This window comes from Hyperolius riggenbachi, chromosome 9, assembly GCF_040937935.1.
Source record: "Hyperolius riggenbachi isolate aHypRig1 chromosome 9, aHypRig1.pri, whole genome shotgun sequence".
Taxonomy (NCBI): Eukaryota; Metazoa; Chordata; class Amphibia; order Anura; family Hyperoliidae; genus Hyperolius; species Hyperolius riggenbachi.
Genome location: NC_090654.1, coordinates 49,888,351 through 49,910,315, shown reverse-complemented (window position 1 = coordinate 49,910,315; position 21,965 = coordinate 49,888,351). Strand labels below are relative to the sequence as shown.

Here is a 21,965-nt window from a genome sequence, read left to right as displayed (position 1 = left end):
TCAGCCATGGGCCCCTTCTCCCAGTATAGGTAGCCAAGGTGTCCCCCCCCCCCATATAGTATAGCCACCCCTAGTATGGGTAACCAAAGGTGTACCACTCCCCCCCCCCCCCCCCCCCTCATCGTACAGGATATTGGTGTGAGTGGGAGTATGTAGCTTCCTGCTGCCTCCCTATGCCCAACACTCACAGACCTGCTGATCAGCAGCAACTTGAAGAGAGGAGAGCAATGCGCACAGTGGCGTAACTAAGGAGCTTGGGGCCCCGTTGTGAGTTTTACATGGGGCCCCAAACACTCTATTGATATGGGGCCCCAAAACCTACCAGGTGCAGCTGCAGGCAACAGTCCTTGTGAGAGAGAGGCGTGGGCACCAGTGCACTTCACCAAACATTTATCGCACAATGCGTGTAAAACAGTTATAGCAGCGTAGCATATCGGTAAAACCAATTTGGTACTTCACCCATCCAGATGACACCGAACACTCAGAGCCCGTCCTCTGACAATTGTTTCGCAGCACGGCTGGCCTGACTCTATGGCGTTTAAGAAGTCCAACCACTCCATGGATGAGGGGGCGTGATCAAGTAGCGTTGGATCTACACACCCCTCAGCATGCCTGACCTGCCAATTTGCTTGGATCTGCACCTTTAAGATGCGCGCACACATAATTTAAATAATTCCTAAACAGGGAAAAGACAAAAGCAACCCAGCCAATTACCGACCGATCTCCCTTCTGAACGGGGACACGAAGCTATACGCAAAAATCATAGTCTCCAGATTACATCCGACCCTCCCCAACATAATTGGCCCTGACCAGGTGAGTTTCACCAAAGGTAGGCAGGCAAATTATGGCACCAGACGATTTATAGATATCCTACGCTATGCTGAGATACATAGAGTGCCTTCTCTGTATCTATCCCTAGATGCAGAGAAGGCATTCGACAGGGTACATTGGGGATTCCTCTCAGCCACTTTAACCAAATTTGGGATCATAGGACCAATCCAACAGGGATTATGGCACTTTTATACCTGCTCCACAGCTAAAGTAGCCTCCTCGGGATACCTATCCAAAGAATTTAAAATCACTAACGGTACCCGCCAGGGTTGCCCTCCATCCCCCCTCATCTTCACACTTGTGATGGAAATACTAGCAACAGCAATTAGTTCCAATCAAGACATCAAAGGAGTCACGATAAATAAACAACCACACAAATTCGGGCTATTTTGAGACGACACAAAAGTAGCACTCACTGAGCCCTTAGCCTCTCTCCCCCCTCTGATGGATACCTTAGAAAACTTCTCTGGTGTATCATATTACAAAATCAATCTAAATCCTTTATACTAGACATACACATTACAAAACAAACTGCTCAATCGATAAAGAACAGTTATCCCTTCCTCTGGGCATCTCATTTCATTCCATATTTAGGGATCAACCTCACAAGGAAAAATGCAGACCTATATAAGGCTAATCATATACCCTTTCTAAGCAAATTAAAAAAAGAACGACTGGACCTAGCATCATACAATCTTTCCTGGGCCGGCAGAATAATAGCTTTTAAAATGCAAACATTGCCCAAGCTAACATATATCCTCAGAACAATTAATATCCCAATCCCTGTGACTTTCTTTAAAAAATATCCACAAATTAATAGCAAACTACATCTGGCAAGGGAAAAGACACATAACATCTTTTAAAACTATGACACTTCCTAGAAAACTAGGTGGGTTAGGAATTTCATGTATATTATCGCTATACCACGCTTGCAATATTGAGATGTCTACATTTTGGTGGTTTAAGTCAGCAGAGGTCCCTTTATGGGCCCATTTGGAAAGCAGTTTTATAGCAGGAGACCTAAGGGACTTCCTAGTGGTGCAATTAATCCAACAGTCAAAACAGAGCTCTATTTACCCCACCTTACAAGCCACGGTGACATCTTGGCGGTACTTACTCAAAAACCATGTAAAAAGAGACCTAATACCCCCCAAACTTCCTTTATCAGTGTTCTCCCCAGGCTCTTTTTGCCGGGTGCTCCACCCGGCTAGTTTTTCATGCCACCCGGCTACTTTTTCATGCCACCCGGCTGGAAAAAAATTCTAGGGAGAACACTGCTTTATCATTGATTCCCATCCTCTTAGACAATATTAATTTAACTAATTGGACCAAGACTAAAATCCCAGATCTCACGGACTTAAAACTTAAACAAACTTAAACCCTTCCACCAAATACAAAAAGACCTTTCCTTGCCCTCATCTGAATTCCTTTCATATAACCAACTCAAACAACTCTGGCATTCTATACAAGGAAACATTCCCTTGTTCCCCAAAGCCATAGCCCAATTTGTTGGTGCAACAACACCAAGAAAGAAATGTATCTCCGTTTGGTACATAGAAGTCCTTGGATCCTCTGACAATCATATTTTAAAATATGAGAAATACTGGTCTTATGAGTTGAAAGTAGACATTTCAGTAAACCAAGTACAACTAGCACTATCACAGGTAACTAAATACTCAAAATGCAATACCCACTGGGAAACACTTCAGAAAATACTACTACATTGGTACTCTACTCCCTCTCGCCTATCCAAATTCAACAGCGAACTTTCCTCAGACTGTTGGAGAAACTGCAACTACCTAGGAACATTACCCCACATATTCTGGTACTGTAAACCAATTCAGGCCCTTTGGACAGAAGTGAACTCTTATATTTCAACTACCATGTGGCCTTCTTTCCACCTAACTCCACAGCTAGCAGTACTACATGTGGGACTGGATAAAATACCAACTCCACACAGATTGGAAATTACTCAAATACTCAGTATTACCCGACACCTGATTGCATCTAACTGGCGTATACCGTCACCCCCAACACTAACACAAATAACAGCCCAACGGGCCTTGTATTTAAATATGGAAAAGAAGCTGCGACATATCAAGGACTAACCACTTTATCGCTGATCCTTGAATACCCTCCTAATATCGGGCTTGTTGGAGTATATGGAACCTTATAGTCAATATAGCAACAAATGCCTGTAACTAACATTTACCTTACCAATCAGTAACTATGATGTTATGCTACTTGTTCAAAACTAATGTATAATTATCTGTTCTCATTATGTGGCAAATAAAAAGGAACGTTAAAAAAAAAAAAAAAAAAAAAAAAAAAAAAAAAATGAGCGCACACACATCCAATTTTGATTGGCAATACCACCTTCGTCACAAGCATATTACAGCCCTGATGGGTATATTATTGCTATAAATAGCATGGAATTTACCACTGCCATGTAGTATGAGAGCTTACCTGCACAATGGCCTCAATTCACTAAGCTTTATCAAACACTTTATCGAACGTTTGCTAATTTACCTCATGAGTAAAATCTAATTTTGAATTCACTAAGGTGTTTGAGATTTGTTAAATGTTTTATCGATAAAACTTTCAATAAATCTATAACACCTTAGTGCAATGATCTGCAAACTTGTCTCTCCAGTTGTTAAAGGGAACCAGAGAGGATGAAATATACATGCCTGGGGCTTCCTCCATCCCCATACGCACGGATCGCTCCCACGCCGCCGTCCTCTGCTGCCTGGATCCGCCGCCACCGGGTCCTGTCATTGCCGCGAGTCAGCCAGCGGACGCTGCCAATTCTCCGCATCACAGGGTGCTCTCTCCATACAGATACGCATGTGGCTGCCTACTGCGCAGCCGCATGCGTACGTGTATGGAGGGAGCCCCTGTGATGCGGACGATTGGCCGCGTCCGCCGGAAGTGACGGGCCCGGTACCGGCGGATCCAGGAAGCTGAGGACGGTGGTGTGGGAGCGATTCAGGCTTATGGGGCTGGAAGAAGCCCCAGGTATGTATAAAATCTTTTCCTTTTTTCACCCCCCATTCCTCTCTGGTTCCCTTTAAGGAACTACAAGTCCCACAATGCATTGCAGGAGTCTGACAGCCACAGTCAAGATTCATAAAGACAAATGCATTGTGGGACTTGTAGTTCCTTAACAGCTGGAGAGCCAAGTTTGCAGATCACTGCCTTAGTGAATTCAAAACTAGATTTTACTCATGAGGTAAATTATCAAACGTTCGATAAAGATTAGTGAATTGAGGCCATTGTGTTGATAGTATTCAAAGTCTGTTGGCCCTTATGCCTTGGTATGATTTCAGGTGACAGTTTCTGGATCATCTATGTACAGACAGGCTGCTTGGCTTTCTATTTTATGGAGATGGGAGGGGCAATAAAGATCGGCGGTGTCCTACTACTACTACAGCAGCAGCAGCAGCAGTTAGCTGAGGACTTCCCCATAAGGGCACTTGATTAAAAGGTGGTGGTCCATGTCAGGGAACTGCCAACAGCAGCCCTGCTGGGTGTACTTAGCTTAAACAGAAGAGGAAGGAACAGATGACACAGCAATAAAAACCTGTGTAGGCCATTCCAGCTGGAGCTGGGCACACAAACCATAAAGTCCGTACCAAGTCCAGACTGACTTCTGGGAAAGCCGTGTGTGACCCGCCGGGGTTCATCAGCCTCCATTGTAGTGGCATCAGCTTGGGCAGAAGTGGTTAAACAAAGTGGAGGGTGGCTGTTTGCTGTGCTCTTGTCACAGACTGTGTACACAGCAAGGTATGCGGAGCTCATTACCTGACGGCTCATAATGCTGCTATAAAAAGCAAGGAATGTCTTCACCTACAGCACGGGGCTTCCCAGCATAACCAGCTACTATACCGTGAAGCTGGGAGCAGCCCAAGGGCGGGACTCACAGCAGCTGTTTCAGCAGCGGTCCCAAAAGCGCTAGGCTAATGAAAGTCAATGGAGGCGAGCCCACACGAGCGATTTCCCCCTTATTGCAATCGTTGGTCCGGCAGCATTTTTTGGTTAGCGCAATTGTGCTCCAATAGAAATGATACAATCACTGTAAAATCGCTTTTCAATCATTCGCACAAAGCGATTTTACAGCAATTTTACTACCTAAAACAACAAACAAAAAGAAAGGAAATCACAATGGCTGTACAAATCACTAGCAATAAATTAAAAAGCACTTAAAGGGGACCTGAACGCTTGCACAGGGCAGAAGAAAAACAAAGAGAAATGCACCCTGTATGTAATTTGATCTCGCAGCTGTCAGCAAAGAAATCTCCTCTGCCGCGGCAGATCTGCTAATTTGTAAACACAGGATGTTAACCCTATGTCTGCTTCCATGAAAGCAGGAAATAGACACTGCAGATTTATTGCAGGATATTATGCTGTAGCATATCTTTTAGCAGAGAGGATGCTCTGAGTTCAGGTCCGCTTCAAAAATCACCAAAAATCAATCTGGAAAAGTTAAAACTACTACAAAAAGTACTTTGCGAAACGCACTCACAATCGCGATTTCTAGCGGGCCAAGTCCTAATGCGGCAGCTGTCATGGTGGGCAGCACAGGACACCCGGATACACTCAGCACACTATTGTCCCCTTTCTGGCAGGCTACAAGCAATCAATAATAATCTGTTTGACAGAAGTTTCCACCATTCCCAAAGACTGATTCCTTTTGTGGGGCTGTTTGGGCCTCTTCCTCAAAGAAAATCACCACTGCAGAGGCACTGCGGTACCACTCTTCCAAATTGCGTTTTACCATACAGTTCCGTACAATTTTTATTTCCAATTTTCAGGGTGTGATGCATTTCTGACAACTTGTTAGCAAAAAAAACAACAACAAAAACAAAACACAGCTAACTCAGACCAGGCATAATAGATCAGCTTCTTATAAAACTTGTTACACTTCTAACAGCACCATACATTTAAAGCAGTACTGTGAAGCTGCCACTAACGGTCCAATTTCTAGCGAAAAATCGTTTGAGCGATCAGAAATTCTGATCGGACGAAAAAAAAATTCACTACACCATCAACTAACCAATCATTGCTTCCTATCTATCACGACCACCAAGAAAATCCAAATTTTCGTTCGATGAAAATTCATTCGGGCGACATTTTTTTCACTCATTCATAACCGATTGTGTCCACCAATGGAGATTATTTACAACCAATCCGATCAGAAATTCTGATCGCTCAAACGATTTCTAATGCCTTCCCCCCCACACCCAGACGCCCTGTGCCCACACTGGGACAAAAAGATCCAGTTCCGCCGCCGGCTCATTTTCGGAATCTGCTACTGTAATATTGCAAGTTACTGCGCCTGTGCGGCCCTCGCCGCGCGCATCCTCTCCCCCGCTGACGTCACATGGAGCGTACTGCGCAGGCGCAGTAAAGAAACAATTACGTGTCACCTGCAGAGATCGGGGCTCAATCCCTGATGGCACTTTCACACTGGCGCAGTGCAGTGGGTCATTTTACCACCTCACCACTATGCTAATGAAAGCCTATGGGTTCTCTCATACAGCATGGGGTGAGCCGGAATTTGCCGATCTTGCAGCACCGGGGTCCCAGGACAGCTGAAGTCGGAAGAATATGGAGGCTTTTCCCTATACACAAACAATTGCACCTCCTCGGCCGACACAGTTAAGGTCATCAAGTTTGCAGATGATACCACCGTCCTTGGCCTCATTGGCAAAAACGGGGAACAAGAATATCGGAATGAGATCGAGCGGATCTACAATTGGTGCAAGGTAAATAAACTCGTTCTAAACACGGCAAAAACTGTGGAGCTGATCGTGGACTTCAGAAAGAATGCACCTCCTCCCGGCCAGATTTCCATTGAAGGAACCGAGGGTCTCCAGGGTGCAAAGTGCTCGGTTCCTGGGCACTACCATCACTGACAGGCTAAAGTGGGATGTGAACACCACCATAATACAAAATAAGGCCCAGCAGAGGCTGTTCTTCCTCAGACAATTGAGGAAGTTTGGAATGCCACGTGATCTACTGACCACGTTCTATACGACCACTATTGAGTCTGTCCTCAGCTCCTCCATCACTGTTTGGCACTCAGGGGCGAGCGAAAAAGACAAGCACAAACTCCAGCGAGTGATAAAAGCCGCTGAGAGAATCATCGGGTCACCCTTGCCCCCCCCCCTGGACCTCCTCCACTCATCCAGAATGAGGTCCAGGGCCAACAGGATCACACAGGACCCCTCCCACCCTGGTTGCCGTTTCTTTAACCTCCTTCCCTCAGGACACCGCTACAGGGCCATTCACACAAAAACCACCCGACACAGAAACACCTTTTTCCCCCAGGCAGTCCTCCTCCTCAACTAACTCTCTCCAATGACATCATGCAGTCTCCACCAGCCTCACAAGGAAGACATGTCCGCATGTTTTGAACTCTAGCCGTGGGATCGAACCACATCCCAGGACTTGCCGCTAGCATTACATGTTTACAATTTGCACTATCGCGTGTTGTCTTTGCACTACGTTGTTTTTGCTGCTGTTATATATTTTTTGTTTTGTTTTTTGCTGTTTGTCGCTCCTGTGTGTTCACACTACTGTTGTTGTTGCACTATGCCGAATGCCGTTTGTTACCACAAATAATTCCGGGTGCAGTACCCGCCGCACTTGGCGAATAAAGCTTATTCTTCTATTCTATTCTATTTATTTCCTGTTAAACAATACTAGTTGTCTGGCAGCACTGCTGATCTGTTTGGCTGCAGAAGTGTCTGAATCACACCAGAAACAAGCATGCAACTAATCTTGTCAGATCTGACAATGTCAGAATCACCTGATCCACTGCATGCTTGTTCAGGGTCTATGGCTAAAAGTATTAGAGGCAGAGGATTAGCAGGACAGCCAGGCTACTGGTATTGCTTAAAAGGAAATAAATATGGCAGTCGCCATATCCCTCATGCAACAGTTGTCCTTTAAAGTGGACCCGAGGTGAAAATAAGCGGATGAGATAAACAATTATATGTATCCACCTACTCCTAAAAATTGCCCTTTTAAAGTATCTCATAGTTTTCTTTTATATTTAACTACTTGCCGACAGCTCCACACCAATTGACGTGAACAGTGCGGCAGCCCCAGGTCCGCTCCACGCCGATTGGCGTGAACGGCTGTCTATGGGGGTGACACGGCTGTACCCCATGGGACACAGGGAAGCGATCCACTGTGATGCGCTGATGGGCTGGCCAGGGGAGGGAGGCTAGTGAGTGGCTGGATAGTGTAATGGTTAAGGGCTCTGCCTTTGACACAGGAGACCTGGGTTCACATCTCAGCTCTGCCTGTTAAGTGAGCCTGCACCTATTCATTCAGTAGGAGATCTTGGGTAAGTCTCCCCAACACTGCTACTGCCTATAGAGTTCGTCCTAGTGGCTGCAACTCTGGCGCTTTGAATCAGCCAGGAGAAAATGTTCTGTGTTTGTTTGTTTTGTTAGTGAAAATATAAAAAAAAAAGACGGACATTTAAAAATAAAAAATAAAATAAAATAAAAAAAACCTTGGGGGAGCAATCAGACCCCAACAGAGCTCTGTGTTGGTGGGGAGAAAAGGGGGGGTGAATCACTCGTGTGCTGAGTTTTACGGCCCCACAGTGAGGCCTTAACCTCCCTGGCGTTCTATTAAAGATCGCCAGGGGGCAGCGCGGGCTATTTTTTAATTTGTTTTTGTTTTCAATCATGTAGCTAGCTTAGCGCTAGCTACATGATGCCCCCCTCCCTTCCGCATCCCTGCCACCCCTCCGATCGCCGCCAGGGCTTTAAGCCATAAGGAAATCCCGTTCTGAAACGGGATTTCCATTAGGGCTTCCCCCGTCGCCATGGCGACGCACGTCGTGACGTCCCAGGGAGACGCGATCCAACCCTCAGCGCTGCCTGGCACTGATTGGCCAGGCAGCGCACGGGGTCTCACCTGGGGGGGCCCTGCATCGCAGCGGGCGGCGGCGATCAGGTGAGACACACAGCAAGCAAAGTGCTTGCTGCGTGTTTAAGAAAAAATTATTCAAATCGGCCCAGCGGGGCCTGAGCGGCGACCTCTGGCGGTAATGGACGTATTAAGTTGTCCATACCGCTAAGGAGGTTAACGCTGCATTGGCCTATTTAACTAAAAATGGACTGGTCTTTGGGGGGGGGGGGGGGGGGATGTTTAATACTGCGGTCCTCAAGTGGTTAAACATTCACAAAGTAGGTTAAATGTTTTACTGTCTCTAATCAGTGGCAGTCTTTTAAGTGTCCCAGAGTGAAAATACATGAACCACTGTCCTTGTCTTACCTCTCCCCTGTCCTCAGTTGTATTCTGCCAGGAAAACTTTTATGGCTGTAATCTGCTTATCAGTGATGTTTACTATATTTTCGACAAGGTGCCAACAAAACAGACGCCGTCACTTGTATGCCTGGAAATTAACTCTTTCAGGCAGCAAAATGTTATTACTGTTTTGTACTGTACATACACGTTTATCACATGTCACATATCGCCTTGGGTACTTAAGTCTGGGCTAGTACACTATATGCATGGAGTTTGTATTTGGTGGGTTTACTCCCAAAACATACAGATAAGTTATTTAGTTACCCCCCAAAGTTGTCCTTTAGACACAAACTATGGCAGGTAGTATTTATGTAGTGCTAACATATTCCGCAGCGCTGTACGGAATGCATGTCACTAACTGGCCCTCAGAGGGACTCAGTTATACGATTTATATAGCGCCAGCATCTTCTGTGGCGCTCTAATTCCTACCGTAGTCATGTGTCTATCATAGTCTAGGTCCAATTTAGGGGGACATCGGAGTGCCCAGAGGAAACTCACACAGACACAGGGAGAACTTACAAACTCCATGCAGAAAGAGCCCTGGCTGAGATTCAGACCCAGCACAGCAATGCAAGAGCGCTAACCACTACACCACTGTGCTGCCCGTGCCTCTAAGTACTCCATTTACCGCTGACATCTTCTGCAGTACTTTACACATAAATAATAATATGGTACTATCTCACTTGTTGTACCGCACACGGTTTGTAAATTTACATCAGTTGGTAAATTAGGCATCCTGCGCAGGACGCGCTTGACGACGGCAATGCGAAGAAGACTACGCGTAGCCGGGGGCTGACTCTCAGTAAAACCAAAAACTAAACTAACCCGCGGCGGGGACCGGAGAACACTCGAGGAGCGGCAAGGGCTCAGGACGGCTGCAGGTGGCTGGGGGAAGCCCCAGGTAAGTGAAACTTTTAAGGTCCAGGGTTAAGGTTCAATTTAAGCAACACTTTCCACATTCAGTTTCTGTATACTGCATCTACTTTTCTAAAAAAAAACAAAAACATTTGCAGTCTGGATTCCTGCAGTATAATAGCTTCTGACAAAACAAGAAACACCCAGGAGAAGTCTTAATATCCCCAAACTTCACTAGCTGAGTACAGACTGAAGCTTTCTACTGTCATACAGCACCACCAAGTGGACACTTGCAGTCTAGTTCCTGCAAGGATTAAAAAGCAAAAAATATGAGATCGGGAGAGGGAAGTCTGGATCCTTCCCTAGACCGGTCCAGTGCAAAGACCCCCTGAAGGCTGCAGCCGCACCACACCTAGGCAATAGCACAGGAGAAAAAGACAAGCCCAATCGGGTCTGTGCTACTGGGCAGGTGCAAGCTGTCTAAGGCCTCATCTACACGGTACAATTTTCCAGATAGACAGATCTATTAGATGGATCAAATAAGAAATTGCATGGTGTGTAGATGTCCAAATTGTTTCAGGTCAATTTTGCTTTGATAAGTACCCAAAATCTATTGCAAAATCTAACACAATCAGATTGGACCGGTTGGAAATTATCTAATAGATCTAATCTGATGGAAATTTGTACTGTGTAGATGAGGTTTAAAGTGAACCTCCGGACTAAAAATCGACTCAGCAGCACTGAAAAGGCTTGGTGTTTCTTTAACAGTGTCACAGCATCAGAACTTTGTTTCTCTTATACAAGCCTCATTTTTAGCTGCACAGAAGAAAACTGCCCGGGCATTTTTCCCCTTATGCTGTGCAAAGCAAGATGGGATTTCTGATGTTCTCGTTCTGCTGTTTTGGTGCATTTTACATTTTGAATTTGACATTTGAAGCCTAGCGTGTGCAGCTGGGAGGGGTTATCAGGACACAGGACAGATGGAACTGTGTCTCCTGCTCCCGGTCACCTCCTTTCAACCAAAAAGATGGCAGCCCCCATGAATCACAAACATTTGCCTGTTCTTTTAAAACAGGGTGGGTAAGAGATTATATTACCTATCTATTCTAATTAACATAACTAATGTAACTTGATGACAGTATGTTTGTTTAGGCTGAAGTTCCCCTTTAAGAGGATCAATCAGCAGTATTGCAGAAGGGAAAACACTGGAACAGCCCGGTGGAGGAGAATCAGGGAAGTGTCTGGATTATTCAGGTTTCCCTGTATTGAGGAGAGTGTCACTATTGAAACACTTATTTCCCTACAGATACAAGTTAACGTTTTTTAACTGCTTTGGGACTGCCAATAGAGGAACTCCAGTGAAAATAATGTAATAAAAGCGCTTAATTTTTACAATAATTATGTATAAATGATTAAGTCATTGTTTGCCCATTGTAAAATCTTTTAAATCCCTGATTTACATTCTGACATTTTTCACATAGTGACATTTTTACTGTTGGCAGGTGATGTAGCTGCTGCATGCTTTTTTTGGCAGTTGGAAACAGCTGTAAACAGCTATTTCCCACAATGCAACAAGGTTCACAGACAGGAAACTGCCAGGTGTACCACGGTCCTCAGAGTTTCTTGTGAGAGGGGTTTCACCACAATATCAGTCATACAGAGTCCCCTGATGGTCTGTTTGTGAAAAGGAATAGATTTCTCATGTAAAAGGGGGTATCAGCAACTGATTGGGATAAAGTTCAATTCTTGGTCGGAGTTTCTCTTTAACCTCTAGCCGACCGTGTCACGCCGATGGGCGTGGCCGCAGCCCCAGGCCAATCGGCGTAAACTCGGCTCTGTTTTGCAGGAGATCGTGCACAGGCTGTGCGCGCATCTCCTGTTTGGTGGAAGACTGTTACACCGTGTATTTACGTGTACAGCGCTACGATCAGCAGCAGCGATGTACTGGGGACAGCCGTGTGACACGGCTGTCCCCCTGGGGGACAAGAGAGCGATCGGCTCTCATAGGCAGGGCTGGCTGGGGGGAGGGACGGGTTTTAGAAAAAAAAAAAAGAATATAAAAGACAGTATTTATTGTAAAAATAATAAAGTAAATAAATGTTTAAAAAAAAAAAAAAAAAAAAAAAAAAAACACACTGTGGAGGAGATCAGACCCCACCAACAGAGAGCTCTGTTTGGTGGGGGAAAAAAAAAATTACTCGTGTGCTGTGTTGTGCGGCCCTGCAGCTTTGCCTTAAAGCTGCAGTGGCCAATTAAGTAAAAAATAGCCTGGTCACTATGGGGGTTTAACACCATGGTCCTCAAGAGGTTAAAGGGCCCAGAACCTTGGGTCTGCAATCGGTTAATAAAGCCCCACCAGATTACACAGTGCTGGACAATAAAGAGGGTTACAGATATCAACCGGGTGGCAGACAGCACTAGGTCATACAAGAAAACAGGATCATGCAATAGAGTGATGGCCGCGGAGACCAAGCAATTCAAAGTCAGTCGATGGGATGGGTGCTCTATAATGAGGGTGTGTGATCAAGTAGGATACACAAGGTACACGTACCCCAAGAGGACTCTCCTAGGGGGTTCAGTGGTTATTTTGGAGATTAAGAGTAGGGATGGTCATTGAGATGCAAACAATTTCTCCTAACCAGGGGCGTAAATCCCCCCTGCATTGGGGTGCGGGCAAGGCAAAGCGCAGAAGGGAGGGGAACAGCGGGCACACAGTCGCTCTTGGACCCCAGAAATTACAGCAGCGCCAGGGAGACCTCTTCTCTGCCTCCGCCGCTTAATCTACTTCCACTAATCAGGGAGTAGAGTGAGCAGCGGAGACAGAAGACCAGCGGCACGTGAACTTCCAGTGCATGGAATGTGGAAGAGGAGAGTCTACCTGCCCAGCCGCTGCTCTATTTTCTGGAGGGAAGAGCATGAGAGGGGCCCAAGTTGAGGGGGGGGGGGGGGTTAGTAGGGCTCCCCTCCCCACAGCTGTGTGCCCGCTGCTCCCCCCCCCCCAGGCTAACTATACTTCGGGCACCTATACCAGGCTACCTATATAGTGGGGTCAACTATACCCATCTACCTATACTGGGGGGGCACCTATACCAGACTATAACTAGGGGCACCTATCCCTGGCTACCTATATAGTGGGGTCATCTATACCTATCTACCTATACTGGGGGGGCACCTACACTTGGTTACCTACATTGGGGGCACCTATACCTGGTTAACTATACTGGGGCACTTATACCTGGCTGCCTATACTAGAAGTAGGTTTCTTTTTTTTTTAATATCCTGCCTTTTTAATTCCTGTGTTGAGGAGGGAGGAGGGCCATCCAGTGTCGCAGGGCGCCTAGTCATTTTTAGTTAAGCCCCTCCTCCTATCATTCAAACCTCATGTAAATTACATGCAGCTTGAAATTGGACCAATCAGAATAACTTCCTGTGAACTGCGTGTGATATTGGGTGGGAGGATAGTGCCCGTATAGGTAGGTAGTGCCCCAGTATAACTAGTATAGTGCCCAGTATAGGTAGGTAATGCCCCAGTATAGCTACCCAGCATACGCTCCCCCGTGGCCGCCGCCGCTACCTTAGCTGGCGGCCGCTTTCTCTCATATTCCCCTCATGTGTGTTATTTTGATTCACAGCAGCGCGTCTCCCGGCTGCTGTGATGAGGCAGAAGCAGGAAAGCGGTTCCCCTGGTAACGGCGATCGCCGCTACAGGAAGCCGCTCTTCTGCCTCATCACAGCAGCTGTGAGATGCGCTGCTGTGAATCATAACACACAGGCATGAGAGGGGAATATAAGAGAGGAAGCGGCCGCCAGGTAAGGTAACAGCAGCGGCGGCCGTAGGGGACCCAGCTGACCTGGGTCTCCCACGTGATGTGTCTTCAGTAGCCCCCATTCATCTTCCACTTGCTGCAACAGAACCAGGAAGTTATTAGGTGGCTACCCATTAGTAGGAGGCTACCTATACTGGAGGAAGACACCTTTGGCTATATTATACTGGGGGAGACTACATATACTGGGGAAGACATCTTTGGCTACCTATCCTGGGGGGGAAAGGGATGTGTGGTGTGTGTTAACATTAGCCACTTTTCAGATGTAGGGTAACATTTGGCACATTTCATATCGGAGGTAACTTTTTCTGCATTTCATATAGGGCATAATGTTTGCAGCATTTCATATGGGGTGCAATGTTTACTGCATTTCTTATCCAGGGTAATGACTGCTGCCTTATTTAATGGTCATAGTGACTGCATTTGATACCTTGGGGTTAATGTTGAATCATTTGCCATTTTGGGGGCTCACAAATACTACATTTATGCTAATACAGAAACCAAAATGTATACAATTGTATGCATCCTACCACCACAAGAGGAAGCGTCTGCATTATTTTTTCTTGGGGGGGGGGGGGGGGGGGGGAAATGGATGGACAATGTCTAATTACCTCAGAATTTTTAATTACAATATTTCAGCGCTCATGGACAAATATCAAAGCTCAGACGTTTGGAGAGAGTCCAATAGAATAAAAGGTTCTTTAACTCCAGGAACTATGCACCAAGCAGCGAGTACTGGGTGGAAACAGAGACTGTGTATGAAGACGTGACCCCCGAGGCGTTCTGCAGCCGGAGCACCGAGCTGGAGATACACTGACCGCTGACCTTGTGTGTTCTGCTGTGTGTGGAGTGGCAGCCTGAAATTTCCCATACCTTGGATATAACAAGAGGTGGAGTGTTGGGGAGTGCCAGAGAGGCTGTAAATTGTGTGCATACCTGTTGGACTAACTGCAGAACCTAGTGCTGGAGTACATAATTACCTTTCAGGTTGTTTTGGGAGGAAACTGGTCTACTGGCCATGGAGTTACACTATTACATTACAGTTGGCTCAGGAGGAGCCATGCCCATTTCTCACCGCAGCACGCTTTGCTCGACACTAACTTAACTTTTATGCACCAGTTCTTTTAGGACCTTAACAATGCCGGGGGTCAAGGCACAAATAAGCTACTTGGGCCCACAAAATCCTTAGCAGCTCCCCCCTGCCTACTACAGTCATAGTCTAATGCCCTACCATATTATTTAGTATTTATATAGCACCAATATCTTCCGAGTACATAGTCAGTCATGTCACAGACTGTCTTCAGAGGAGATCACAATCTAATCCCTACCAGCGTCTAATGTCTTTCCATATTATAATGTATCCATGTAGCACTTTACAGAATACATAGATCTGTGAGCTTCAAATCACCAGGTGTGTGAGCTCCAGGCTGAACATCTCGCTGGTGGACCCTCAGTGTCCCAGTCTGACCCCATTTGCAGAGCAGGCTTAGGTACACCAAGTCCAGGGATACTTATGATAATGCCTGAATTATGTACACAAAAAATAAATAAAAATAATAATATAGATTGTGAGGGCCTTTGAAGCACAGTTACCAGAAAATATTAATACTACAGCATGGAGTCATGATTTCCTCAATCCCTTATTTATTTCCTTTTGGTCACACAAGCAAATAAAAATGACGAGTGAATCTTTACATAAATGTAAAAACAGGGCAGTAAATACAGACAGTGTGATGAGCGCCCCCTGGTGTGCTTTCACATATAAAACACAAAATGTACTTATCTACTGCATTCATTGTTGCAAAAACTTGTGTGATGGCTGAAAATGGAAATAAGGGCTTTCACATTCAGCCTGTGTGAAACTGAAACAGGAAACGGAACTATCTTATTTTCCACCCCCCCCCATTACCCTCTTCCCAAATGCACCAATAATTATTCTAACCTTGGGAGTAATTTTTCATTTTAGGCACAAACTGCATGTATACGTAAAGAAAAAAAAAAAGAAAAAAAAAATGTGCCCAAACATCTATAAAAAAAAAAAAAAAAAAAAAAAAAAAAGTAAGGTCAAGATTCAAGTGCAGTGCTTTCTTCCAACAGCCAATCAAAAGTTGGCGGCACAGAAAACCAAGGTCGATTAAAAAAAAAAAAAATATGGATGCTTCAGTTTGACTCTTGAGCAGCGAAGTGCTGACAGTGGTTTTAAATTTAAACCCATTTGGGGCCTGTAATTTATAAGCGGACTGTTTTATACTCCAAAAATGCTTCCCATGTGAGCAAATTCTGGGCACAAGCTGAAATTTAGGACTTCTCTAGCTAGTTGCTTTGTCCCTCCTCTTCCACACATTCACAAACCAATAAGAACAGCTACTGACTCATGATGGTTTGCTGATAACAGGAAGGGGTGGGACAAAGTCAAGACTTATTCCTCAAGTCCCTTTGTCAGTTTACAAACCCGGACAGGTACACTTTAAAACGGAAAAAGCAATGATGGAAAAAGCAAAAAAATAAAATAAAAAAATACACCCGAGGTAAAGAAAATGGCAAATCAAAATACAAAAATAAGAGCGTGGTTTTGGCTTAGTACAAATATTGCACAGCCATGTTTTAATCTCACAAGCTTTGTCATTCGTATTGCAAGAAGGGACAGATTTGGAATTTAGGACAATCTAAAAAGAGCCGCTGAGTTCTAGCGAGGGCCTCAGGCAGACGGCCACTAGTGGAGGCCTGCAGAGCGCTGCGCTGAGTATATTGTCAGGCAGAGTCTGGATCTGGCTGCCGATCTTTGTCCAGTGCGATGAGTATCTGCTTACAACGCATCTAGAATGTTGTCAATTTTGTTGACCAGCTCCTGCCGCTTGTTGGCATGCTGCTTCTCGCTCTCTATGTAGCTGTCCTTCTTCAGCTTTCCTGCCACCAGGCGCTCAGCTTCAGAGGACGATTTCAGCACAATCTCTTTTACCTGGCTGTCCAGCTTCTGAATTTCTGCAACCTATGGACATAAGAGGAGAACATCAGCAAAGTCACAGCGAGGAGACAATGGTACCAGCTGAGTGACAGCGAAAAGCACAAGGGTACCAGAAGAGTGACAGCAAGGAAAACCATAGTACCAGCAGAGTGACAGGGAAGAGACAATGAGATCAATAGTGTGACGAGAAGAAAAAGACAATGGCCAAGTGACTGCGAGGAGGGGAAGGGTACCAACAAAGTGACAGCAAGGAAGGGAAGGGTACCATTAGAGTGATGAGGAAGACAATTGTGCTAGTGAGTATGAGGAACCGTGTTTTTTTTTTTTTGGGGGGGAAGCGAAATGTAGTGGGGGGGGGGGGGGGGGGGGGTAGAAGTTTGTGAGAAGTGTTGTATTTGCGGATGGGAGAAGGCGATTCTACAGGGAGTAAAGAAGGTGGCCAGAGGTTGCTGTTGGAATGGTATTTGGAGACTATGGAGGAGATGTACGGGGGAAAGATTGTGAAGAGCTTTCTAGGAGTCTGTTAAGGTACCCATACATTACTCAAAGCAGAGCGATCATGAGATTCCTCTCTGATCTAATTAGAAAAAGACCTGTTGCCTGCCCATTGATCTGATAGATTTCAGCATTAGATCTATCAGAAATTGGCCTAGTGATACTGACTGCGACCCAAATCCACCCTATGTGTAGCGCCCCCCCCAATGTATGCCAGGCCTCATGCGGTAACGTGGCACTCTCGGCAGACACCAGAGGCGTCCACGTGTTGTGCCAGGTGAGCCTTTATACACTGCATAAGGGCATGGGGAAGTAAATATACTTGGGAAGACACCGTTTAGGGTCAGTTGATAGTAGTGATATGGAACCTACCAACTGCGCACCCAATTGAGCCCTTGTGGCCGAAAATTATACCAGCATTCCTAATCGATCCGGTTGAAAGATTTCAGCCGGAGATCAATAGAAAAATGAATTGAGGAGGGGCATGTTGCGGCACATTTTCCACCAATTCGATTAAGTCGGGTGGTCGATCCAAAATATAAGCTAGAACTAGGGAATCCACCAGCATTTCACTACTGTTCTGATTGAGAAAAAGGTCAGGATAGGTTTTTTTTGAGTTGGAGATTACTGGAGTAGATCTCAAAGATTAGTGAGTGTGTGTACCAGAGAGGACAGGAGGAAGCCTTTCTGGGGATGAAAAAGTTTCATTTTTGTCCCACAGATTAGTTTGTGTCTGTCCAAAGTTTACAAAAGGATACCGGTTTAAAATTGACAACAGTAAAGCCTCTTAACCTTCTAACTTTTAAGTTCTAACTAGCTCTCAACCTACCTAACTTACAAGGGTCAGACCTTACAAATGGAGATGAATTCCAGCTTTAGCATTATGTAACAGCTGAGGAGATAAGACTGGAGCATACATAACACAATACCCACCTTGTCACACAGGTCAGAGCCTTCTACCTTCAGCTTGGACTGCAGGGAGGCAATCTCATTGGTCAGATTCTTATGTTCCGTCTCTAAAGCTTTCTTCCCGCTGTTTAGAGTGGAGATATCCCGCGACTGCTTGTACTTATTAACGGCTTCATCAAAGTGGCGGTACAGCCCGAGCCGCTTGTTCACCAGGGTGAGGATCTGCTCAGTTATGCAGGCTACCTTCATCTTGGCTTCCGCTGCTGGGTCCTGAAGAACAGATTGACTTTATTAAAAAAGCACTGATCTACTAATATCTCTATGCGAGTTTAGTTTTCTTTGGAAACATACTGGTTAGGGGAAGAAGGAAGTGTCCCTAACACTGCAGCATTTGGGCAAACTGCGTCCTCACTGACGGAACAGAAAGGAGAGGCGGTGCTATGTCAAGAGATGCTGTTTTAGTCACTTTTTAGTCTCACTATTGGACACTGTAGTGGAGCACTAGAATAGATGAATCATATTGAAGACACAACAGGAGTACTATAATAGATGCATGGTGGCTTAGGCGTTAGCGCTCTCGCCTTGCAGCGCTGGGTCCCCGGTTCGAATCCCAGCCAGGTCAACATCTGCAAGGAGTTTGTATTTTCTCCGTGTCTGTGTGGGTTTCCTCTGGGCACCTCTGTTTCCTCCCACATCCCAAAACATACAGATAAGTTAATTGGCTTCCCCCTAAATTGGCCCTAGACTACAATCCATTCACTACACAATATAGACATATGACTATGGTAGGGATTAGATTGTGAGCCCCTCTGAGGGACAGTTAGTGACAATATACTCTGTACAGCGCTGTGTAATATGTTGGCGCTATATAAAAATAAATATTAATGACAACCACACTGTGGGCAGCAGTAAGACAGGAGCACCGAGTCTGGTCATTATATTGGGGTCACCATTTCATGAGGAGCCATTACTGGTACACTCTAAGAAGGGGACTATTATGGGGAGCACTAGAAATAAGGAGACTTACAGGATACAGTATAAGGGAGGAACCAAAATATGGATTTACAACTGGGAACACAATGGGGACTATGAGAGTTAGTAAAGGGTGAGCTACAAATGGAAGCATTTTATGGGTGGCCCACCTCTAAACTATACCTCTATATATTTTTTTTCCTTTTCAAAAACTATCCCCTACTGACTACCTATTTATGTAGCCATGTAATTCTATAACCCACCACTATAACCATTCACATTATGGACTATAGCTCTTTCACCCTTTTGTATCTGGGAACTTGTTATTCATTTTGTATCTTGCAACCTATTATACATTTTATTCATCATGTTTCATTTGTCACAGTACTGTATATTCCTGCGTATAAGACTACTTTTTAACCCTTGAAAATCTTCTGAAAAGTTGGGGGTCGTCTTATACGCCGGGTATCATTGATGCTGGGTGATAACCCATATCCTGTTACCGTCTCTCAGATCTTGCTGCTGAGGACTGTAGTGAAGCAGCGCAGGCGCATATGTGTGAGTTCTGAGAGGCAGAGAGGGAGGTAAATAGGATACAAGGGTGGGCCAGAGGGGTGAAAGGGGCGTATTTTATGGGCACAGCGTGATCTATTCTTCCATACTGCTCTGATAAACAGGGAGAGCTGACCAATCCACTTAGGGAGAGTTCACCAATCCAACCAGTAAATTGACTATATACTGTTATATACTGGGTACCACATACAGTACAGCACCAGTATATGATTTTTTGCTGCCCCGGGAGGCAGAGCTTTCAGCTGCAGCTCTGCTTCCATGCGTGTCTATCAGCACGTATCTCCGCCTCTCCCAGTGAAGGAAGACAGATGGGCGGTCGGAGATACGCGCTGACGCGTGTAGAAGCAGAGCTGCAGCTGAAAGCTCTGCCTCTCACGGAAGCGTTTCCCGCAGTGTGCCCCGGGGAGTTTGGGGGGTATTTAGTTAGATTTCAGCCGCAGGGATGCAGCATTTTAGTTAGGGCAATAATGTTGAACAGGTTTTAGCAATAAAAAGCTGAATTTTCTGAGACTTCATAGTCTCTTTAAGTACCCCAGGTTTGTTTATCTTACCTTGTACAGAGCCACAGAATGTCAGCGCTTTATAAATCAATACTAATAGCAGCACCCAAATAAGCTGTCTCGTCACCTGACAGCTGACTGCTAAATAGTAACCAGTACACATGGGCATCTACTTGTTTACTACTTACCTGCATACAGTGTTGTACTTCAGCTAACGTCTGGAAATCTGCCTAAAGAAAGGGACCGGTTCCCTGAAAGCTTGAACAACTACACTTTATCAGCCATTAAAAAGGTATTACTTTTAGGGCTTATTCAAAGTGGGAAAATGTAGAGCTACATTATAAACTAACTCAGCTTGCCACAATGCAATGATAATCCTATGGGACGTTAACGTCGCATTGTAACGTGTAGCGTTATGGTAACGCACTGCATTACCTCTAAACGCATACTTTACCAGGTACAGGAAAGCATACTTTTCATTGCCTGTATGCTTTACTGTACCTACTGTATGATACTAACGCAGCGTTAATCTACGTTACCACCTTTTTTTGCATTGTATTGTAAAGCTGCGTTGTGACGTTAACGTCGCATTACAACGCAACCCCCCACTGTGAATGTGGCGCCTAAACCCCCTCCCCCCCCCCCCCTCAAAAAAAAAAAAAAGTCCAGCTATATAAATTTTATTGGTCAACATCGTGCAGAAGACCTTTTGCTGGGACAAACTTCACACTGCAGACCATAGTTGAGAGGGAGAAGACACACACCTTAGTGATGGAGAAGTCCAGCCTGACATAGAGGATGACTGTGAAGAACAGGATGTAGAAGGCTCCCACTACCAGCAGAGGCTCCTGGAGCATTAAGATCTTGTTGAAGGTGTAGTGGACCACCACATCCTGAATATGCTGCTCCACCAGATTGTTCTTGTAAGCCACAATCACCGGGCGACCAAATGTGTCCAGATAGGTATAGTGGAGCTCATCAGGGGCTCGATTTATTTCATAAGGGTAATCCACATGGACATTTCTATGAAAAGAAAAAACAAGCTGGTAAAAAAAATGTGCGTAATTCAAAAACATGGAATCCAGACAAAATGAAGCTCACAGATGAAATCAATCATGACTGATCTGGCTTACTTTGCGCCTTCAGGTAGGATGATCTTTACTGTCAGAGAATCCACCACCTGGTCATCAAACACGTGGTCAATAAAACGCATCTTCAGAGCGTACTGGTCACCTGTGGGCGGAGACAACAACCACCAATCATAAATCGGCTCCAGCCTAAACTGAAACACCCACAAGAGGAGCAATAATGCAGCAGAACACCTCTATCTGAAAATCTATTTCCAATACCTAATACAAATATAGTGTACCTGAGAAGAAGGTTCATACATACCTGGCCCCCTTGAGGCAATTGGCCCCCTCGCCGTCCTCTTGGTCCACCACGATCCTCTGATATCCGTCTGGGATATACTGGGCATGGGTAGCGCACTCCCATCGCTGGGAGCGGTCTCCTGCACTCCCAGAACATGCAGCCAGGCAGTGCATGCACAGCACATGGCAACAGGTATTGACTGACAGATATACCTGGATGGCCAGAGGAGGATCGAGGTTTGGGATGACGGCGAGGGATCCAACGGCCTGAAGGGAGCTGGAGGAAGCCTCAGGTATGCATGAATTTTTTTTTGTCTCAGGTTTCCTTTAATGGTCTGAA

General features: G+C 45.4%; 1 protein-coding gene across 1 annotated transcript in view; it reads right to left on the bottom strand.

Moving 5' to 3' along the window:
* Positions 1 to 15,468: 15,468 nt before the first annotated feature.
* The window catches only part of RPN1 (ribophorin I), a 31,506-nt gene continuing 25,009 nt past the window's right edge, over positions 15,469 to 21,965 (bottom strand). The window contains exons 6-9 of the mRNA XM_068252707.1: positions 21,389 to 21,488; positions 21,020 to 21,278; positions 18,235 to 18,480; positions 15,469 to 16,830 (exon numbers count right to left, since the gene is read on the bottom strand). Coding sequence (XP_068108808.1) covers positions 16,648 to 16,830; positions 18,235 to 18,480; positions 21,020 to 21,278; positions 21,389 to 21,488 — 788 coding nt within the window. The 3' untranslated portion in view covers positions 15,469 to 16,647. The remainder of the gene's footprint in view (positions 16,831 to 18,234; positions 18,481 to 21,019; positions 21,279 to 21,388; positions 21,489 to 21,965) is intronic.